Here is a 19,248-nt window from a genome sequence, read left to right on the forward strand (position 1 = left end):
TACAGAAATGAAAAATAAAAATAAAATAAAACTGCAAAATAGAGTACAGATTTTAAAAGATCCAGAGAAAATGTAAACACCGATTTTCCTCATTTCTAACTAGGAAATTAAGATGATTCTAAAATAACTGAAGTTAGCCATTATTTTGACATTTTTATCCTAATGAATTTTGGCCTTAAATTCACTTGAACAAATTTAAAATAGCATGCCCCAGAGAATGCCAGATTTGGCTCATGCAGTGCATTCTTCCCCAGGGAATACTGATTTATGTTATCTTTATAGGTTTCAAAGTAAGATTATGAGGCAGATTTTTACGATGCCTAGCTCTTGGATAAGTAAATTGAGTCTGTTGTGAAAAAAAAAAAACTTTCCTGATGTATGAGTGTTGCATTATGGATGTAGAATATCTCAGCCTCTTAATAAGACCAAGACCACATCAACAGAAACTTCAGACATTACAATTACACCATATTTTGCTATCATCTAGAAAAAGAGGAAATAAAGATTTGCAGTTGTCCATAATATAAAGATGTGAGATAAACACATAGACTCAAACACTAGTGGAACAGAAACTCTAGCTATCAGGGACCTTCTCATTTCTTTCTCCCCTCACTCGATGTCTTCCCTGCATTGTGTGTGCTTCCCACTGCCTGCCAATGCGTGTGCGCGAATGCAGGAATTCATGTAACCCAACAAAATGAATGACTTCTCACTTGCCACAATATTTACACAGTGAAGAAACCACCTGCATTGTCATTGGTAGTGCAATTTTGCAAGGTCAGAATGGATAGAACTGCCAGTCTAACATACAAATGATACCAGTTTACCTGTCTAGAATTTATAGAAATTCATCACATCCCTAACAGATTATCAGAGGCTCAAGTGCTGGGATTAGGCAGCCTATGGAAAGAAAATAAGATTACTTTTTCCTATAATGTTAGAAGAGTTTTCCTGATCTTCAGAGGGCTTATTTATATAGACAGAACTGTGAAACAGTCGAGTGATTAGTTTCACAACCAGGCCTGCAATTCTTCATTATCTGTTTGCAAAAACAGCAGTGGGTTGGCCGCCATGCCAGCGATGTTTTTAAAGGCTATGGAAGATGTTTTTCTCTTGTGCATAGTAAACACGGGTGATACTTTACACTTACACATTTTTTGCACAATGTTTTCCATTTTTTTCATACAAGGCACATTACAGATGTTTGCTGGAATGATATATCGGTAAATAGAAGACATCTATGTGTGCAACTGCATTTTCTGAAGTGTTTTAATTGTTTCTGAAATTTCCAGGCTCATTTTGAAAGCGAAATGTTAACTGTGCAGGAGTGTTTCATTAAGTTGCACAACTGTTGAGATCTCAGAATCTTCCAGAATAAAATACGGAAGTGGAATTTTTATTTCCCCAGTTTATGACCCAAGTCATGGAGCCAAAAAACTGACAGGATGTATTTCAGTGCTGTCCCTCTGTGTGATTGCAGTTAAGAATCTGTCGCTGTTCCAATAATAAATTCAATTTGGAACATGTGGAATTTGGGCTGGTTTCACTCCAGGGTGGAGAGTTCTCTATAGAAGAACTCAGCAAGCATCCCTAGGTCTTTGCAGACACACAAACAGCCAGCCATAAGAAGAACTCATTGCTGATAATCGCTGTATATCTTAAAGGATCCTGGTGTGGAGCAGAGAGCGCACTATAATGCTGCTTCTTAACCAATTGAGTGTGATTAATGGCAAGATTGATAGCCAACCAAACACATGGGTCTGATCTTCTATTGTCAGTCTGACATAACTTTCCTCACCAGAGATCAAAATAGAATTTCCTGAAAGGAAGCAGAATTCCTGTCTTCTGGGTTGCATCGTCTGTTCAGATGGGCTGCATCCCTGTTCACTTTCCTTAAACTTGCCTGGGGAGGAAATCTTGTTGTATACGGTTAAATTGTAAAAGGACTGCTGAAACATGGTTAATTCTCATCGTGCTCAGTTCCCCTGTGGTGTCCCTTGGAGGTTTCAGTATTTGGCATGTGTCCTCTATAATTAAACAACAAATCTGAAAAATAGGGGTAGGATTTAGGCCAAGTTTCCCACAGGGAAAATTTGCTTGATGCTGGTCTGAAGAAATGAATGTTGAAGACAATGGGGTAGTTAGAGAAACAGAGAGAAAAGTGCACTGGCTTGCCTGGACTCACTTCTTACTTTTTTTTACCATATAGGATTGTGATCTGACCTAACTGGAGAAATAAGAGAAAAATGCAAATACAAATACAAAAACTGCAGAGATACATGCATATCAATAACAGTAATATTCTGCATCATTGTTCCTTAAAACTCAAATATCTGGCACGATTCATTTAAAAGAGAATTAAGGTTTGATGCTTCAGATATTAATGTGTATTAATTTAAATGTAAACCAATTATACGGGTCATGTGACATTATTGCTATCATACAAAAAAATCAGAAATGGCATAGTGACACCTGTAACTATTGTGTACCGCGCATGGGAGAATGAATACTGAGGGCAAGAGAAGCTGGGCAGAGGGTTTAGTTTTACTGACATAATGAAAGCAGTGATCTAATTATTGTGACCAGTTTTGACGGTGAGCTTTGAACGTATGCTGCTTGAATGAGACATTCTCAGAGAGGATGCAAAATGAATCGCACGAAATGAATTTGTCCGTGAATTGTTCATACTGGATGTGGAACACAGAAGCTAGAAGCTTAAATAAAAAGTTTGAAAACAATAGCAGGCGGCCAGAGATGCACGTCCTTCCACATTTCAGCGATTGCAGAGGTTCAATTTCTTGATTTCTCTACCTGCTATGGAAGTGTTTGTGCCCTAAAAACTTACTGCAAATGAATACTTGCAAATGGCATTTGTATTCTTCTTATCATACCAGTTTCAGCTTTTTCAGTGTGTACATCTTCACGCTGTATCAGACCTTTGTTTTTCTGCTCATGGTGTCAGCACCAGCATTTTTCTTTCTGAATAATGTGCAGAATTGGTGTGCTGACTTGTTCATAAAAAAGGATAGGCTAGCTAACAGAGTAGCACTACCCAAACCCCAACATCTTATTTTTTTCTGAAGGTCTTTCATCTCAGTTTGTCAGCAGACTAGAACCTCTTACCTGACAATGTAACATCTTTGATGGCTAATTTTGCTGGTAGTGTTTGCTGTCATGACTGGAAGAAAATTTGTGAGCCTTATGGCTAATGGGAGGCAACTTTTAGGTGTGGCAATAGGCAAATGATACTGTAAGCTCTCTGTTAATTAAAATCCAAGTGGTATATTGGCAAATTTATCTTAACCAAGGATCTAAATGCAGAAAAATGGGTCTGTTAAAAGCAGCATCTACCTTGGAATTGATGTGTTCACACTTGACTTGATAGTAGTTGGATGAATTATGGTAACAGGGATCATTTTTGTTGACAACATCTGGAAATACAACAGCTATATTATTATAATTAGGATCAGCATCAAGTTGGATTATAATAGGGCCTTTCTTGGAGAAATGGCACAGTGTCAAATTTATAGTCACCAGCTAAATGAGTCTCTTGTATCCTCAACAAAGGGACAAAAACAGTTCCAAATGAAAACACAAACAAAGAATCCTGGTTGTTATATTTCCTGGGTTTTACTCAGGGTCCTATTTATCACACACCAACACTTGCCGCTTTGAGGAAACATTATCCTGCAAGCTTTACACTTTTCAATATGCCTCCGTGGTCTGCATTCTGCATACATTTCCTCAGAGAAGCCTACACTGCAACTTGACTGGGAATCTTTTCTGCTACAAAATTAACCTCAAAACATCCATTTTCCCCCTCGTAGGTAATTGCTTGACAAATATGTCGACAAAACTTTCACACTCATCTATTCTAGAGCACAGATGCGTCAACAATTTTGAATCACTATTAGGAGAAATATCATCCTTTTTCAAAGTGGTGCTGCCTTTAGACAGTTCCGTGTGTCTAAAGTTGAAGGATGAGGTTTTCTGGAAACCAGATGTCAGAAAGACATATCTTAGATGAGTATACAGATGAAAGGCTGTCTTAGCCCTGTTACCATTCCAGGCTAGTAGGTCATCCTGAAAATCATGTGGAATTTGCATAGGTGGGGAGCTATGGCATGTGTCAGCAAACCATCCACTCAAATAACATCAGGAAATGTGCGTCGACTGTGCCCCCATGACTGGCCTGTGGTACCATTACTGTGTTTTTCATTTTTGAGCACAGAGCATCTTCATTTCAATGTGGACACTTGTATGAGAATAATTAGAGAGATGATTGTGATTATCTGTGTATATCTACTTCTTTTGGATAATTCAATAAATCAAATATCTTTCTTAATAATTGGGTGAGTATATTACTATATTTTTTTAATTTTTTGATTGCAATACATCATCTCTACACATTTACGATGGACATTTTTGTGACATTTTGATTTACATATCTGTTGGGTAATGATCAACTCAGGGTAATTAACATATTTATCACCTTAAATTTTTATCGTGTCTTCAGGGTGAATACATTCAAAATCCTCTTTTCCAATTACTTGAGACATATAATGCATTATTGTTAATTATAATCACCCTGCTGTGTTACAGAACAACAAAACTGATTCCTCTTATATAAACTAATATTGTTTCATTTGCCATTTCTGGTGTGTGTGTTTCCTTTCAAATTTATGGAACTTCACTACTATTAAAGCCATTATGCAAAATGACAATTATAAATTAAAACTTCTACCACTACTTAAAATTGTTATGGACTGGCTTGTTAATTATTTTCACCTATATATGCATATAACATCCCAAAACTGACAGTAAGCTTATAAAAATATGAAATGCCAATAATTCTCCTATATTATTTGCATGAACAATTGCCTTTAATTATCTCAGTCTATGACATAATAGTAACTCTCTTCTTTGTTTCTAAAGATTAGGAAGCCAAAACTTAGAACTGTTTTACTGGGCCAAATTCCAAGCATTAATAAGAGATATTATACTAAACCAGTGCTTAGGTTCAGGACACTTTAACTCCAAATTTACTTTCTCTGCCGCTTATAACTATGCTTAATCTTCACAAAAAACTAGGAGGTTTTCAGAAATAAATGATCTGTTTTACATAAGCAAGACTAAATCATACAGCGTGTAGATGATAGAAACATGCCCAATCAGTCCAGTACTGATGATGGGTTACCTCACAGAAAAAAGAGAAGATAAAGTTATGATGATCACAGAAATGGAAATGATTATCATTTCTTGGGATAGTAAATATGGGGAAAAGTATTTTTTATCTTTGATTTAAGGAGAAATAGTTATGATGGTTCTCCATTTAGTATGAGTGATATAAAAGTACTTCACTTACCAAAAATTCTGAATGCAGTTTTTTTCAAAGTAATCATGACAATAATTAAAGACTTTAGTGAGCTTGAAGGTGAAATTTTCAAAGTTTGCTGCTTATTATTTGTGGTTGAAAATTCGGCTTCACATTGGAATTACCTGAAAAGGTTTTTAGGAATGCTTTACCACTGTCCCCACCATAGCATTCTGGCAGGGGCCCCAGAGGTCTATATTTCAAAGTAGGGCACTAATCCAGAAGGGTTGTTATGCACTGGCTATTAGGTGTTAACATCTGTCTAGGCACATATTTGTCACTTTAGCCCCAATATATAATTTGATTTTAGTTTGAGACTAGAATAAGTTATACTATTTGCATAAAGAGATAGAGATACATGTTTCAGAGTAAGTTAGAACTATTCTGTATTAAAAACTGTTAACTCTACACTGTTAACCCAAACAAGGCTTAAAAATGAGGATGATATTCTCAAGAAGTATATTTAATAACAATAATTTCTTCTTATTTTAAAGAAAATAATAAAAAACCCCAAAGATACAGAATTTCAAAGCAAGATGACAGGAAATTAGTAGTGGTTATTATTTTGTGTATTATCTTCAAAGTAGTTGCTCAGATTACCATATTCAGGCATGTAAGATTGATCAAACAATATAAGCATTAACTCTGCTTTTCAATGAACTAAAAGAAATTTTCTTAGTTATCTTCATTTGAATGACTATTGGGAAAAATACATTGTCAGGGATAGAATATTTTAACTGTTTGATTCTCTTTTTCCAATGTCTAGGCAATGACTGCAAATGAATACTCAGATTCCATAATTTAAAATCATATCGAGTATAAATTTTGACTTTAATTGATGACATAAATTATGTAGATCTAAAATGCCCCAAAGTCTAATTTGCTAAGAAGTGGAGCTTGGTTGGACAGAATTGGTCACTAGGAATGTGGCCTATAAAGTTGTATTCTTGTCTGTGGCTCCTCCACTCTCTGTCTATTTCTCAGATGCCTTAGATTGCACAATGTCCCACAGCCATGTCCTTGTCCTCTACCAAACTATTTATTCCTCAAGGCCAATCTACTATGGACTGACTCCCACAAGATCATATACCAAATTAAACCTTTTCTTTTTACCTCATGAGCATTTTGTCTTAGTAGCAGTAAAGCAGACTAATTTAGAAAATTCTTTCCAGGAGTGGGGTGGTTGTAATGGCTGCAGCTGACTGTGTTATTCAGAAGTCTTTGGAACTGGTATGCAGGAGAAGTTTGGAATGCTTTGGCGCTGCCTCCTAGAGAAGCTTTAAGATAAGCAGAACTTGATGGGTGACTCTGGTAGAAGCTCAGAAGTCTGGAATGCTGATAAGAATTCAGATAGTAAAGTCCAGACTCAGGAATTTTCAGTTGAGAATAAGGAATCTATTGGTAGTTGGAATAGAGTCCATACATATTTGTTGCATTCTGGCAGATTTTTTTCCATTTTGCCTATGTCTGGAGATATTTCAGGAGACTAATATTCAGACCACTGGCCTAATTAACTTGGTTGAGCAAATATTAAGGTAGACCACTACTTAGACTGTGGCATGGTAATGACTGGCTGTTTTCAGCTAGATTTGAAATGAAAAGCAAGTACAACAGAATGACCTAAAGATGTTAAAGTTGTATAGTAGGGCCAGAAATGAAGTACTTGTAAATTTGGGGCCAGAGAGAATGTAATTGATAAACATAGTACCGGTGTAAAAATATAACCACTATGCATAAGTAAAATAAGACTCATGCCTTGCAGGTATTTCATGAAAAGACCACTCCTCATACTTGTCAGATTGAAGAGTTATAAAAGGGTAAACTTCTAGAGTACTCCAGGGTGCCCTGCTCATTCAGTGGATACTAGAAAAGTGTTTCTCTGACGTTAACACTCTTAACATTTAGAAGCTGCTGGAATCTCTGTCCAAAGGGCTCAGGCCACTGCTTGAACTGGCAGGAGACCTTAACTTCATACACGGGGTGCTGGTTGTTCAAGCAGACAGAATGCAAAAGTTGTGTTGTCATGGAAACTTCTATTCAGACGTCCAAGAAAAGCCTGAGAGGCCAGGAAATTTGTCATTAAGAGGGTGATACATGCAGCAGTGAGTGAAGCCAAGGCTACTTAGAGATTCCAGGTTGTTGGTATTTCCAGGAACGTGGAATACCTACCAAGAAAAGTTGCAGGTTTGGATTGGAACCTGCTGAGCAGCGAGACCATAAAGCTTGAACCAGCAAATCATAGAGGAAGTTCTAGTCAAGTCCTTTAGAGATCACATTTTACATAGTCTGCTCTGGGTGCTAGACATGAACAGTAGAATTTAATATTTTCTCTACTGGATAGCATCCTTTTGGTGACTTTTTATGTTCAAGTCCTTCTTTTTCTACTATTCCTCTTTTTCTTTCTTTCTTTCTTTTTTTTTTTTTCTTTTTTTTGATGGGATGATTTCCCTTGGGTCATTGTATGTAAGAAGTTCTTAACTTTCTTTTTTATTTTTATATGGGCATCTGCTAAGACTTTGTCTTTCCTTTGCTTCCCCATATGGATCAAACAGGAGCACTTTTCAGTGAAAATCATGCAAATAACCTTTACCTCACCATTCACTAGTCTGTGAGGCTCAGTAACACATTCGCTCATCCATTAATTCAATTACTAAATATGGTTCCAATTAACATTAATTGTCTGGCACTTAATCGAGGAGGAAGCTGCTGCCCTCATGATCTTTATCATAACACCAGACTTCACCAAGTTCTCCCTAGCTTCAACAGTCCCCAGAACATGCCATGCTCACTACTTTGCCTTTACTTACATTTAATGTATTGCTTAGAATTCTTTCCACATTGTTTTCCCTGTGAAAACTTTTACTTTGTTAACAATTTATCCCTTGGTTGTTTCATTTTATGTAGCTGGCACATGGTCTCACCATGCAGCTCAGACTCATAGTGATCCTCTTGTTTTCAGCCTCCCTGTGCTGGGATTACAGGCATGCACCACCACACCTAGAATCTATCGCCAGCTCCCCAGGCCCCAGGAGCAGGGCTGGCACAGCATGCAAGACCAGGGATCGAACCCTGGTGCCTGTGCTTGCCAAAGCAGGCATTAGTCTGCTGAGCTATCTTGGTGGCCTAATAATTTATGTTAAACACAAGCTGTCTTGGGAAAGACACCTGTTTGTGTTAAAACACGTAATAGAACCAGAACTGGTGCTATTGTCTTCATTTGAATTTCCGTATAAATGTATCCATTTCTCATCTTTCTTTATTCCATCAAACTGTACACTTCTTGAGTGTAGAGATAATATATATATATATATATATATATATATATATATATATAGCCAGTTTATACAGCCATATATGTTCAAACATTGAATGAATAAGTGAGTGAATAAGATAAGATTAAGATAAAGGCTGAATTCTATTATCCATAGGTCTAGTTACCTAGGCAAGGTAATTACTTGTTAGTTTCAATCTAGTTTTATATTTTGAAGCATTAAAGACAAGGTGTTAAAGTATTCCTCTGATATTTCTGTTCAACTATTTTCAAAAGCCAGTTCTTTTTCCAGTTAGTTTCAGCTGTGCTCCTGCAAAACTTAATGCTACATGCTATCTTACATTATTAACTGTACTCTGTGTATTTCTTTGTTATGATTATTTTTGATATTCTCGAAGCCCATATGAATTGAATAGGTATCCTTACAATGAAAACTACAAAGGAATCTTAAATAATACAGATACCAAAAAGATCCTTCTTGAACAGCACTCCAGCCTTGCGATACTCTTTTGTTTCAAATGACTTGAATATTGAAGCTATGACAAAGCAATTTATCTCTAACATTTTAAAGAAAATCCTTTCTTTATTTGCACACATGGATTTCAGTATGCTATCCTTGGCAAAATTTAGCTCCTAGAAAAAAAAGTAACTTGTTAATTATTACTCTTTTCTCTCTATTTTTTAATAGGTACGTCTGTCACTAATGTCACCGCTACAGATGCTGATGACCCAGTTTACGGGAACAGTGCAAAGTTGGTTTATAGTATCTTGGAAGGGCAGCCTTATTTTTCCATTGAGCCGGAAACAGGTTTGTGGCTTAAATTTTAAATTCTGTTTATCATATTTTTGCTTCAGGGAAACACATTCCTTGGGATTTGGATTATGAAATGTGATGGTTAAGTATTTTACTGCTTGTGCAAATAATATTTGAATTTGTGCTGTGTGGTATGTGGTGATCCCTACAATCATTTTGATAGTGATTAAAGTAAACTACCAAGCCTGTGTAGAATTTCACCTTTGAAACATATGGTCTAATGCCACTTTTCATGATGGAATAAAGGAAGACAGTGTAAATATCCATCAGATAGACTTAAATATCAGACTTAAGTGTGAATTTAGTTACTCATTGGTTCTATGCTGCTTCACAAAATTTCAAGTTTGTTGGTAATATTATCCAATGAAGAGCAGATGAAGGGGTAAGCATGCAGCACATGATATGTTGAAATTATTTAATGAATGTTAGATAGTACTACATTGTCATTAGAATCCTCATTTGGAAGAGAATGTGAGGATGGCTATCCATTAAAGCACTTGGGAAAATATTTTATAGCCAGTGTTAAACCCAACAGATATTTTGAGGTCTGATACTACAGATATTATAGACCATGGAGCAAATTATTTGAATAAAATCAAATACAAAAAACCAAAAACCTTTTAAAAGTTTTGGAAAATAGCTTCATAAAGTCCTACATTTTGTAAATGAAATTGTACCTTTTGAATGTTTTAACTTAACAATATATTAAGAAAATATTTCTATTTTTAGGCTGTTTAAAATCCTGTGGGGTTTTTTTGTGCAACATTGAAAAATTATTAATTTTGTTCAAATTACTTAAATGTTATTAAAACTGTCTTTTATTTGCATTTTTGTTTGTATTTATTGATTTTTTTCTTTAATGTTCTAAATAGAAAAACTCAGTATATTTGTGCATGCATTTTTTCTTTTATTGATGAACTTTCAGCACTATTTAGGTCAATTTCTTTGCCTTGCCATTAAGTCAATTGTTAATTACATTAAAATATAAATTTTCTCCAAATTTTTAATTCAAGGAGCAAAAATCTCATTATTTTGACAGCAAGAAAAAACACATGTATATTTATATAGTGAATGGTTTAAAATTTGATATAATTTTACAGACAGAAATATATATTTGCAATGTTTCCCCACTGAGTAATGATTATTGATACATATTTTTTTCCTCAGATAAGAAGGAAGTACATTGTAAATTTTATCTCCCTCTCCCAAATGACTTTGAAAAAAATTGCCAAGTAGGCAGTCAACTCTGGATTTCAAGGGAAGAGAGAGTATAGAGACCATATTACTTGGCCAAAATTACAATAGTAGAGCCGAAAGTGGAATGTAGACTCCAGTCCACATTCCCAACTGCAGAGCTGATGTCAGATTTCTCAGAGCTTCACTTTTCAGAGGCTATAATTGCAGGGCAAGGACCTCCACAGGACAGCAACTAGCTAACTGGCTACGAGGACTACAGTAGTGTTCCCTTTTGCTTCTTGGCCATTTGTTAGTTCACTGGGGCCTTTTTGTTCACCAGCATAATGAAGATACTAAACCACTGAGCATTCACTGTGTGTCAGGAAGTGAATCAAATATGGGGAGAAAAAAAATGTATCAAGACTAGTCTTAGCTTGCAAATATCAAATATTGTGTAATCCACTTCGGAAGACGGATTTTTTTTTTTAAACATAAGTAAACACAGGATGCCTGCCACTGCTCTTTAAATAATTTAGAAGTGAAGAATAAATTACTATGATATGTAGTTAATGAAAACTTGTTACTTAGAATATTTGGGAAATTTCAAGTTTTATGGATACCTGCTGTCATGTGCTTAATGAACTGTCAGCTACACTTAATATTTGTATTTGGACCCAGCATAATGAGTCTTATCTCAGCATATACCCAATATAGCTTTCCCTATTCCAAGTTGACAGACTCAAAGTTGTTTGATTAACAGTTTAGAGTTTATTCTTACTTTATTTTGAACTATATTATGGAGAGAAATGATACATATACAATTCATACAGTAATTGCTTCATAAATGTTGGGCAAATGAGATTATGGTTGTTGACTGAAGCAGATTCAATGCAGTAGAAAACAGAGGCTATTCAATAATTAGTAGGGGCAGCCTAAACTTTTAGCTAAAATATGCAAGGACCAATGAGAAATTAAGGTGTGTGTTTCAAAATTCTGCTACAGTAAAAGATATACTGCCACTAATCTCTCTCAAAATACTGTCTATTGCTTCAGACATGTTAATGTCATCATTCACCACTTTTTGAGGCAGTTGTTAAATCTTCTCTCTTGCATTTAGCTGTGCTATCTTAGATGCCTAAATGTCTTGAACAGGATCCAAAATGTATATAACAGTTACTGTGAAACAAAAACTTTTGGCTGTGTCCTCATATACCTCAGTCATTGTTTCTGGGACTGTGTGACTTATGGCGGCCCCTCTGTCAAAATGGCCATGTAAGGTCAGTATTTTGAGTCTATCTAGGACACTGAGGCAGCCACAAAAGTACAGATAGAGACAAAGGGAAAGTTCCAGAACTGATTCAGAAAATGACAAGAATTATGGGAATAGTCTGTTCAGGATGAGGAGGATTAAGAGTGTCAATGTTTCTTTTATTATAATATCAGTAACATTCACCACATTTTTGATCATACCATGCTGCATACGTACAAATAAGAAATGTAAACATTTTTGTTTAAATGCTTGCAGAATTCACTTGGGCATGTTAAGATACAAGTGCAAGTGGTTAGTTCACACCAGAACTGAAATCTATGAGACAATCTTCTCTCTTTTCTAAATAAAATTTTAGACTAATAATGTGTGTGTTTGTATATATGTGTTTGTGTGTGTGTGTGTGTGTGTGTGTATGAGAGAGAGAGAGAGAGAGAGAGAGACAGAGAGAGAGACAGAGAGAGAGAGAGACTAGAATATAAGTAACAAGAAAATGTTATATATCTTGTTTTTTCTTGTAAGAACACTACAAGCAGAACTCTCAAGTTTGAGACAGACAAATTGTGCTCTCCCCTTGCTTATTTCATTCCCAGTTTATGGAATTATGTTCTGTTGTAATAAAAATCTCTCTCCCTCAGGGAGAGATATTTCCTTTATTTCTAGTATCAGCTAAGAACACAGAGAATTTTGGCATTTCCTCTGTTTATTTTCTTGTTTGAGCTTAAATAAATCAGGAATTATCATGTCTATTGACTTTTTATATTATTAGGTCAGTTCTCACACCGGACGGTATAATCAAAGAAAAACAATGGCGTGATCTAATTTGTTGATTTTTGCGTTTGTGTCTCACAGGCTGTTTGACACCAAAAAGTACATCAGTAAGTGGTTGAGGGAAAAGAAGCGCAGGAAGGAGGAAAGAGCAGAAGGGGGAGGGGCAGAACAAGGGTGAAAGAGGAAGAAAAAGGGAGAAAAAGAGGGAGGAACTAGATCAAGGGAAAGATGGGCAGGGTCAAGAGTTTGAATTAATGCAACAAAAAGTGCATTCTACATTTGTTAGAGGTAAGAGCATCCAGCTAGAAAGTACAGCTCACCTTCGAATCTTGAATCATTTTGCTGGTTGCTCTGAAATAAATACTAATTAAATTTAAGCACTAATCTTGAACATAAAATAGCATTTTTTTTTTGTTTGAGATTTACTTGGGACTAATATTCATTCCGCCTTAAAATTATACTCTATCTTTTGCCACTAAATAATATAGCACCGTTGTTGTGCTTGTAAAAATGAGCCAGGAGACAAGACTCACCTGGTCAGGTTCACTTGTAGATAGATGGGGAGATAGAAGTGTTCAGGGTCCACAGAACAAGGAAACAAGAGTTATTAATATATCTTCCTATTCAAGAGGTCACTGTGGTACGATACTACTATCAATAATAAGAACTTCAACAACAAATATAAAAATCAGTGTGTTTGTATGGTCCTCAATGTTTGATAGAGCATTAAACCAAACTACAGAGGAGAGAATAATGGAAGACTCATTCTTCATTTCCTATAAAGTGCTTCATCAAACTTTAACAACAGAATAACGAGCAATAAAATCCTACACAATAACACAATGCTGAACACTTACACTTTTGCTAGACATATTTGCATCCATTATCCCATTTAGATTAATTTTTTGCACATAATGTTTTGTTGGTAATTTGGTCCTGGTGTTTTGGTAGGTGACAACGTCGTCTTCCCACTGTGTATGAGAGAAGAGAGTCTTACTTGACGCATTTTTTATCTGAGGTGCCTGATGCAGGACTGTTTGATTCCACATCATAGATCCGGACGCATCTATGTGCCTCCACTTCACTTCCAGGCTGTACGGCATAGTTCAGGGCAGGGGATGCCAATGTGTTAGGAAATGGACCTCTAGATTTGGAAGCTGGCCTTGGACTTCTCTATACTTAGGCAGGGGAATCACTGTAGTTTTGGAGAAGGCACGAGGCAGTAGTACTTGTAAAATGAATCATCATTTTTTTTTTCTGAATAGCTTTTATTATGATTCTTCAACAGCTGAAAATAGTTTATTTGTATTCTAAAAATGCCTTTTTTCTCTTTTCCTTCCTTGCCACCCCCAAGACCATCTGTCTGCTTACATTTTGGGTACAGACAGGGAGAAATGTGGCAGTTATTTAAAAAGCACTAATTTGAGGACAGTAGTGAGAAAACAGTTGTAGTCCATCCTTGGTGACGGAAGACAGAACGTCTACATGAAACACAAGGCGAGTGAATAATACATGCTTAATTATCTCAAGAAAGCCTGGTGAAGTTTCAGGACAGTCCAAACTTTGCTCCTGGCAAGTGAGAGTTTGAAAAATGACCTGCTCAAAAATAAACTAACTTAATTCATTGACCTTTTTTTGAAATGCAGGCCATCTTTCTTCATTACCTACAAATAACATTTGTCTCAGTGGAACTTGTGAAAAGATGCGAAGGAAAAAAAAATACTCTTTGGAATAAAAAAGAATTCTGTGAAATGAGTGACTTTGTTTTAGACAAATCCAGATAATAAATACACGGAATGTCTTCATGGAATGGAGATATTTTTTATACCATGTGACAAAGTGATAAATGGCAAACACACAGGGTCTCTTTTTAATCACTACTGCATAGATTATCATTTTTACTGTCAGGAGGACTGACTAAGTAATTTGTTTAGTATGAAGATGTTTTCAAATGAGTGCAGGCAGCCCAACAATCCTGTGATGTACCTTGCTAGGTGGGAGTGGGTTCCTGGCTTACCTTACTTGCCATTTAGGCTAGTGACTTTGTATGTTAGTTCACATTCTAGACACTGGATGCTAAGTGTTGAGTGTGATAAATACTGAATACACATGACATTTTACAAATTGTCATAATGGATGAGATTACATCACTATTTTTTCATAACAAATACAATACAGAGTTCATATTGTTATCATGAAAGAGTAAAAAAATGAACGGGGGACTGAGAAGATGGCTCAGTAGAATAAGCTTTTCCCTGGCAATCGCAAGGGCCTGAGTTCAATCCCCGGTTCCACAAAAAAACATAAATAAATAAATAAATAAACAAACAAAGGATGAATAAAATATGAAAGGTACAATAGAGACTGTGAAAATAAAACGAATGTTCACAGGGTAAAAACATGTATTGTTGATATCTGCTTGTCTATAGAAAGGAGTAGTTAGTGCCTAATATTTTTTCTCTTCTTTTTAATTTTTGACCAATTTTGCCTGCTTATATGTGGTAATCTGAACAGTTAATCTGAAAACAAAAATGTGTGATATAACAACCATTTTTGATTTATCATTTCGTTTAGTGAAATTTTTTCTTTACAAATAAAAAGTTAGAAAATAACTGCATAAAAAAATATTCTTAAAGCTAGTGATGCCTGAGTCAAAAAGAAAACTAGTAGCCATTTAATAAAAGAAAGTTGTGAGATAAGGAGATTGTTTAATGAGTTCTCATGAACAAAAACACATCAACGGGTATGTGGTCAGGAAATACATTGATTTTAAAATGGTATTTATAAATTAAATGGTTTTTAATTAGTGGTATCAGAAATTACATCAATTACTTTTTGATGAGATTTTTCAATATACTATAACCTTGGCTACAATTTATTTATTTATTTATTTATTTATTTATTTATTATTTATTTATTTTTATGTATTTAGCACAGGGTCTACTGGGTCTCACTACATAGATTAGACTCATAGTGGTCCTTCTGTTTTCAGCCGCCCAGGTGCTCGGATTACAGCATGTGCCTTCAGGCCCAGTCTCAGTTGCCATCTTGGCATGACATGCAGGGGATTGAACCCTAGTCGGTCCCTGTGCCTGCCTAAGCAGACACTTTAGTCCCCTGAGCTATCAGGCTGGTCCTTGCCTAGAATTTAGAAATACAAATATGTCTACAAATTGGCACATGGTCTTGGCATAGTGCCTCTCACTTCTAGTAACAATGTAGTTAATTTTTGTTAACTCATACTAATTGCACATAAAAGGGGGTTTTATACATGTGTATATCTTGTGTTGAGTAAGTCAATTTGTAGAAATAATGATAATAATTTCTTTTTGCATTCATTAATAATATTGGAAAAGTATACATTCTTTGCTTTTGATTTTCATAGATTAATGACTTCATTATATTATTTTTAGTGTACTTTATACTGAGTCAAAATATGACATATGTGTTCTATTTCTGTGAAAGGAAGTTTATACCTAGAATAACCTAATAACTTGCATTGTTGGAAACATACCTGAGCAGTGTTCAATAGAGTAAGTTCCTTCAAGCTTCTTGGACTTGAGGTTGAAAGACTGAAAGGAAGAGTGGCACAGAGAACAGGGCATTAGCCTTCCATTGACTGGCAAGTTACATCATGGTAGGCCAAGCATTGCCTTCCATGCCAACCTCTGTGCTAAGCATCAGGCTTCTCAATGCATCATATAGCAGACTCACACCTCAAACTCACAGACCACCTGGGACTGTGTCATCTCTTAAAGAGGGCGACCAGTGTTGGGGAAGGCACAGGATAGCCAACTCTCTCATACAGGATCTCTTCCAATCTTGCTGGAAGTCCACCCCATTAATCAGGCAAAAGACCAGCAGACAGGAGGATGTGAGAGGTAGCCAGAGTGATTTTCTGAATTGTAGGGATATTGTCCTGATCCACTCTTACTCTAATATCCATTTTTTAAACAGTGCAAACATAGGTTTTCATAACATTTGATGGAAGAAAATGGGCAGAATAGTGTCCACTTCAAATACAACACACACACACACACACACACACACACACACACACACGCACACACAGGCTCTCGAAGGAGACCTAGATGAAATAAAAAGTATCATTGTGACTCTATGTTTATTTTAAAGGAGAATACAGAGAAAGATAGAGGCCTTTCTCATGTCCTTTACATTTCAGGGTGAGTCACTAGTTGATACTAAATAAAATTTATGTTTATTCTTATGAAAAAAATTTATAGGAAGCAGTATATATCATATCTTATGTAATGGACATTTTCCTATTATTAAGACTTGGGACAAAACACCTGACACTAGGCTGGGCATGTAGTTCAGTGGTACAGCACCTGCCTGACAAGGACAATGTCCTGAGTTTTATTCCCAGTACCAAAACAAAAGTCTGACACTGTAAATTTGAAGGAAGAAAGGTTCCCTTTGGGTCATGGTTTTCCGAGGATTTAGTCCATGTAACCATGATGAGAGAGAGAGAGAGAGAGAGAGAGAGAGAGAGAGAGAGAGAGAGAGAGAATGTGAGAGACAGAGACAGAGAGACAGAGGTACAGAGGGACAGGAGATAGATGTGGGGGAAAAATGCACTCCTAGAGATTATGCACCCAGCGATAGATGTTTGCAAGCCCCTACCTTCTGATAGCATATTGTCATCCAAGAGTGTTTGAGTACAGGACCCTATAATACAATGACCTTTCAAACATGTGAAATATTGAGAGTCATTTTTGACCAAAATCATTAAAGTTCATTAAAATGCATGTCTGTGTGCTCTTGTTGAATCTCTAAACCAAGAAGAGTGATTATTTAAAAAATATTTCATTAAAGATGAAGATTATAAAAATTCTCAAGGCTTAATTACATGGCCATGGTCAGACAAGTGACAAATGCTTGGTTATATAACTTAGAATAAACACTTGTTGGACAAATTGATGGATGAATAAATTGATGGGTAAGTAATGAGAATCTAAAGTGATTAATTTTACTTGTTACCTAAATATACACCTCCCTGTATTGTTTGAAATGACTAAACTTAATGACAATGGTGATGAGGAGGGAAAAAATTTAATTTTGAATTTCCAGTAGGTCTATGGTTAACATATACAGTTATTCATCCTCAAAAATGTCATCTTCCTCAAGCTTTACTGATGATTAAATCTTCCTATCAGTAAGTGTGACAGCTGGGTGCTTGAATACTTTGATTTAACGATGATTTATTTTCCCACTTGATATTTCCTAAGGGAAAGAAAGCAGACTAAGTGAGTCTTGTGATCATATTAATTGTTTTATGATGATTAAAAATAATTCCCCCCACAACAGGAACATACACTATTAAGTAGATTTTGGTAAGCTATAAGTAATGTGACTGTCACATTCTCTCCATCTTTGAAAAAAAAGTATTTTAAGTATAGGAAGAACTGACCAGGGCAAGAGTAAAGGGGTTGTGTTTGTGGACAAAGGTCTTGAGATGGACACAGTGAATGGGAAGATTATTGAACATGCAGGCACCACAGCATGGCATGCGCTGGTGTCATATGGGAGGGCTTCACAAAAAGATTTAGTGAAAGGGAAACACATGCTTAATCTCAATGGACAGTCATTGTTTGCCTCCTCACAAGGGAGGGTCAGGAATTTTTCCAGCCTTTTATATCCTGCCCCTAAAGACTTAAATTGTTCTTTGCATTGCTGTAATGATGCTTTTGCTTTTCTCCGAAACATAGCTCTGAGTAAGTTAAAAAATATTTGATAAAAAAGGAAAAATTGGTTTCCACTGACTCTACATTTATTCATTTTTTTTTTTTTGGAATGGAGATTGGAATTAGGACTTTTGCATTGAGATACGTCCTCATCTCTTTTATAAATTTTTTTTTAATTTTGAAATAGGGTCTTGTTAATTAACCAGGTTAGTCTGGATCTTGTGAACTCTCTGCCTCAGTGTGGCATTTTTACTGTTTTATAATGAAGGATGATTTATCCAAGATTATCAAAGGTTAATCATTATCCATAAGATGCAAATTTGTATGAACTCCTTGTATATTCAAAAATGTGTGTGTGTGTGTGTGTGTGTGTGTGTGTGTGTGTGCATCTTTGTGCACACGTATCTCTTATTAGATTCCTCTGGACTCAGAGGACTTAGAAATGTTGAGTGGGAGAACCCAATATGGGCCTACCAGCAAAGAATAATCCATGTCAACAGTCAGTCGTCCTCAATATCTTGAGACACTTTCCATTTGCGGTACACCTGTGAGCTAAAAGAAGTCTGGAGTACAGTGATGGGAAGCAGATGGAAATATTTGCCTTCTAGATAAAAAAATAAGTGAGTATTTTGTATCAATATCAATATCTATACCAATACTTTTAAAATAAATATTTTATGCAAAACAGAATCTTCAAATTAGTGTGTACAGCTATTTTGCTCAGAAAACATGAAGAAGATACAGTAGTTGAGTTTTCACAGGTGGGGACATATTGCACAACTACGAAAAAGACATAATTAAAAATAATGATTTAAATATGTGAGTTAATGTACAATTTGTTATACATATATTACCATTAACTTTTAAAGT

The 19,248-nt window shown here is 35.7% G+C and overlaps 1 protein-coding gene across 1 annotated transcript in view; it reads left to right on the forward strand.

The window, feature by feature from the left end:
- Cdh8 (cadherin 8) overlaps positions 1–19,248 on the forward strand; it is a 415,681-nt gene that overhangs the window by 208,038 nt on the left and 188,395 nt on the right. Inside the window, 1 exon segment of the mRNA XM_004625918.2 lies at positions 9,334–9,453. Coding sequence (XP_004625975.1) covers positions 9,334–9,453 — 120 coding nt within the window.

The sequence above is a fragment of the Octodon degus genome, unplaced genomic scaffold (assembly GCF_000260255.1).
Source record: "Octodon degus isolate 3935 unplaced genomic scaffold, OctDeg1.0 scaffold00011, whole genome shotgun sequence".
Classification (NCBI taxonomy): Eukaryota; Metazoa; Chordata; class Mammalia; order Rodentia; family Octodontidae; genus Octodon; species Octodon degus.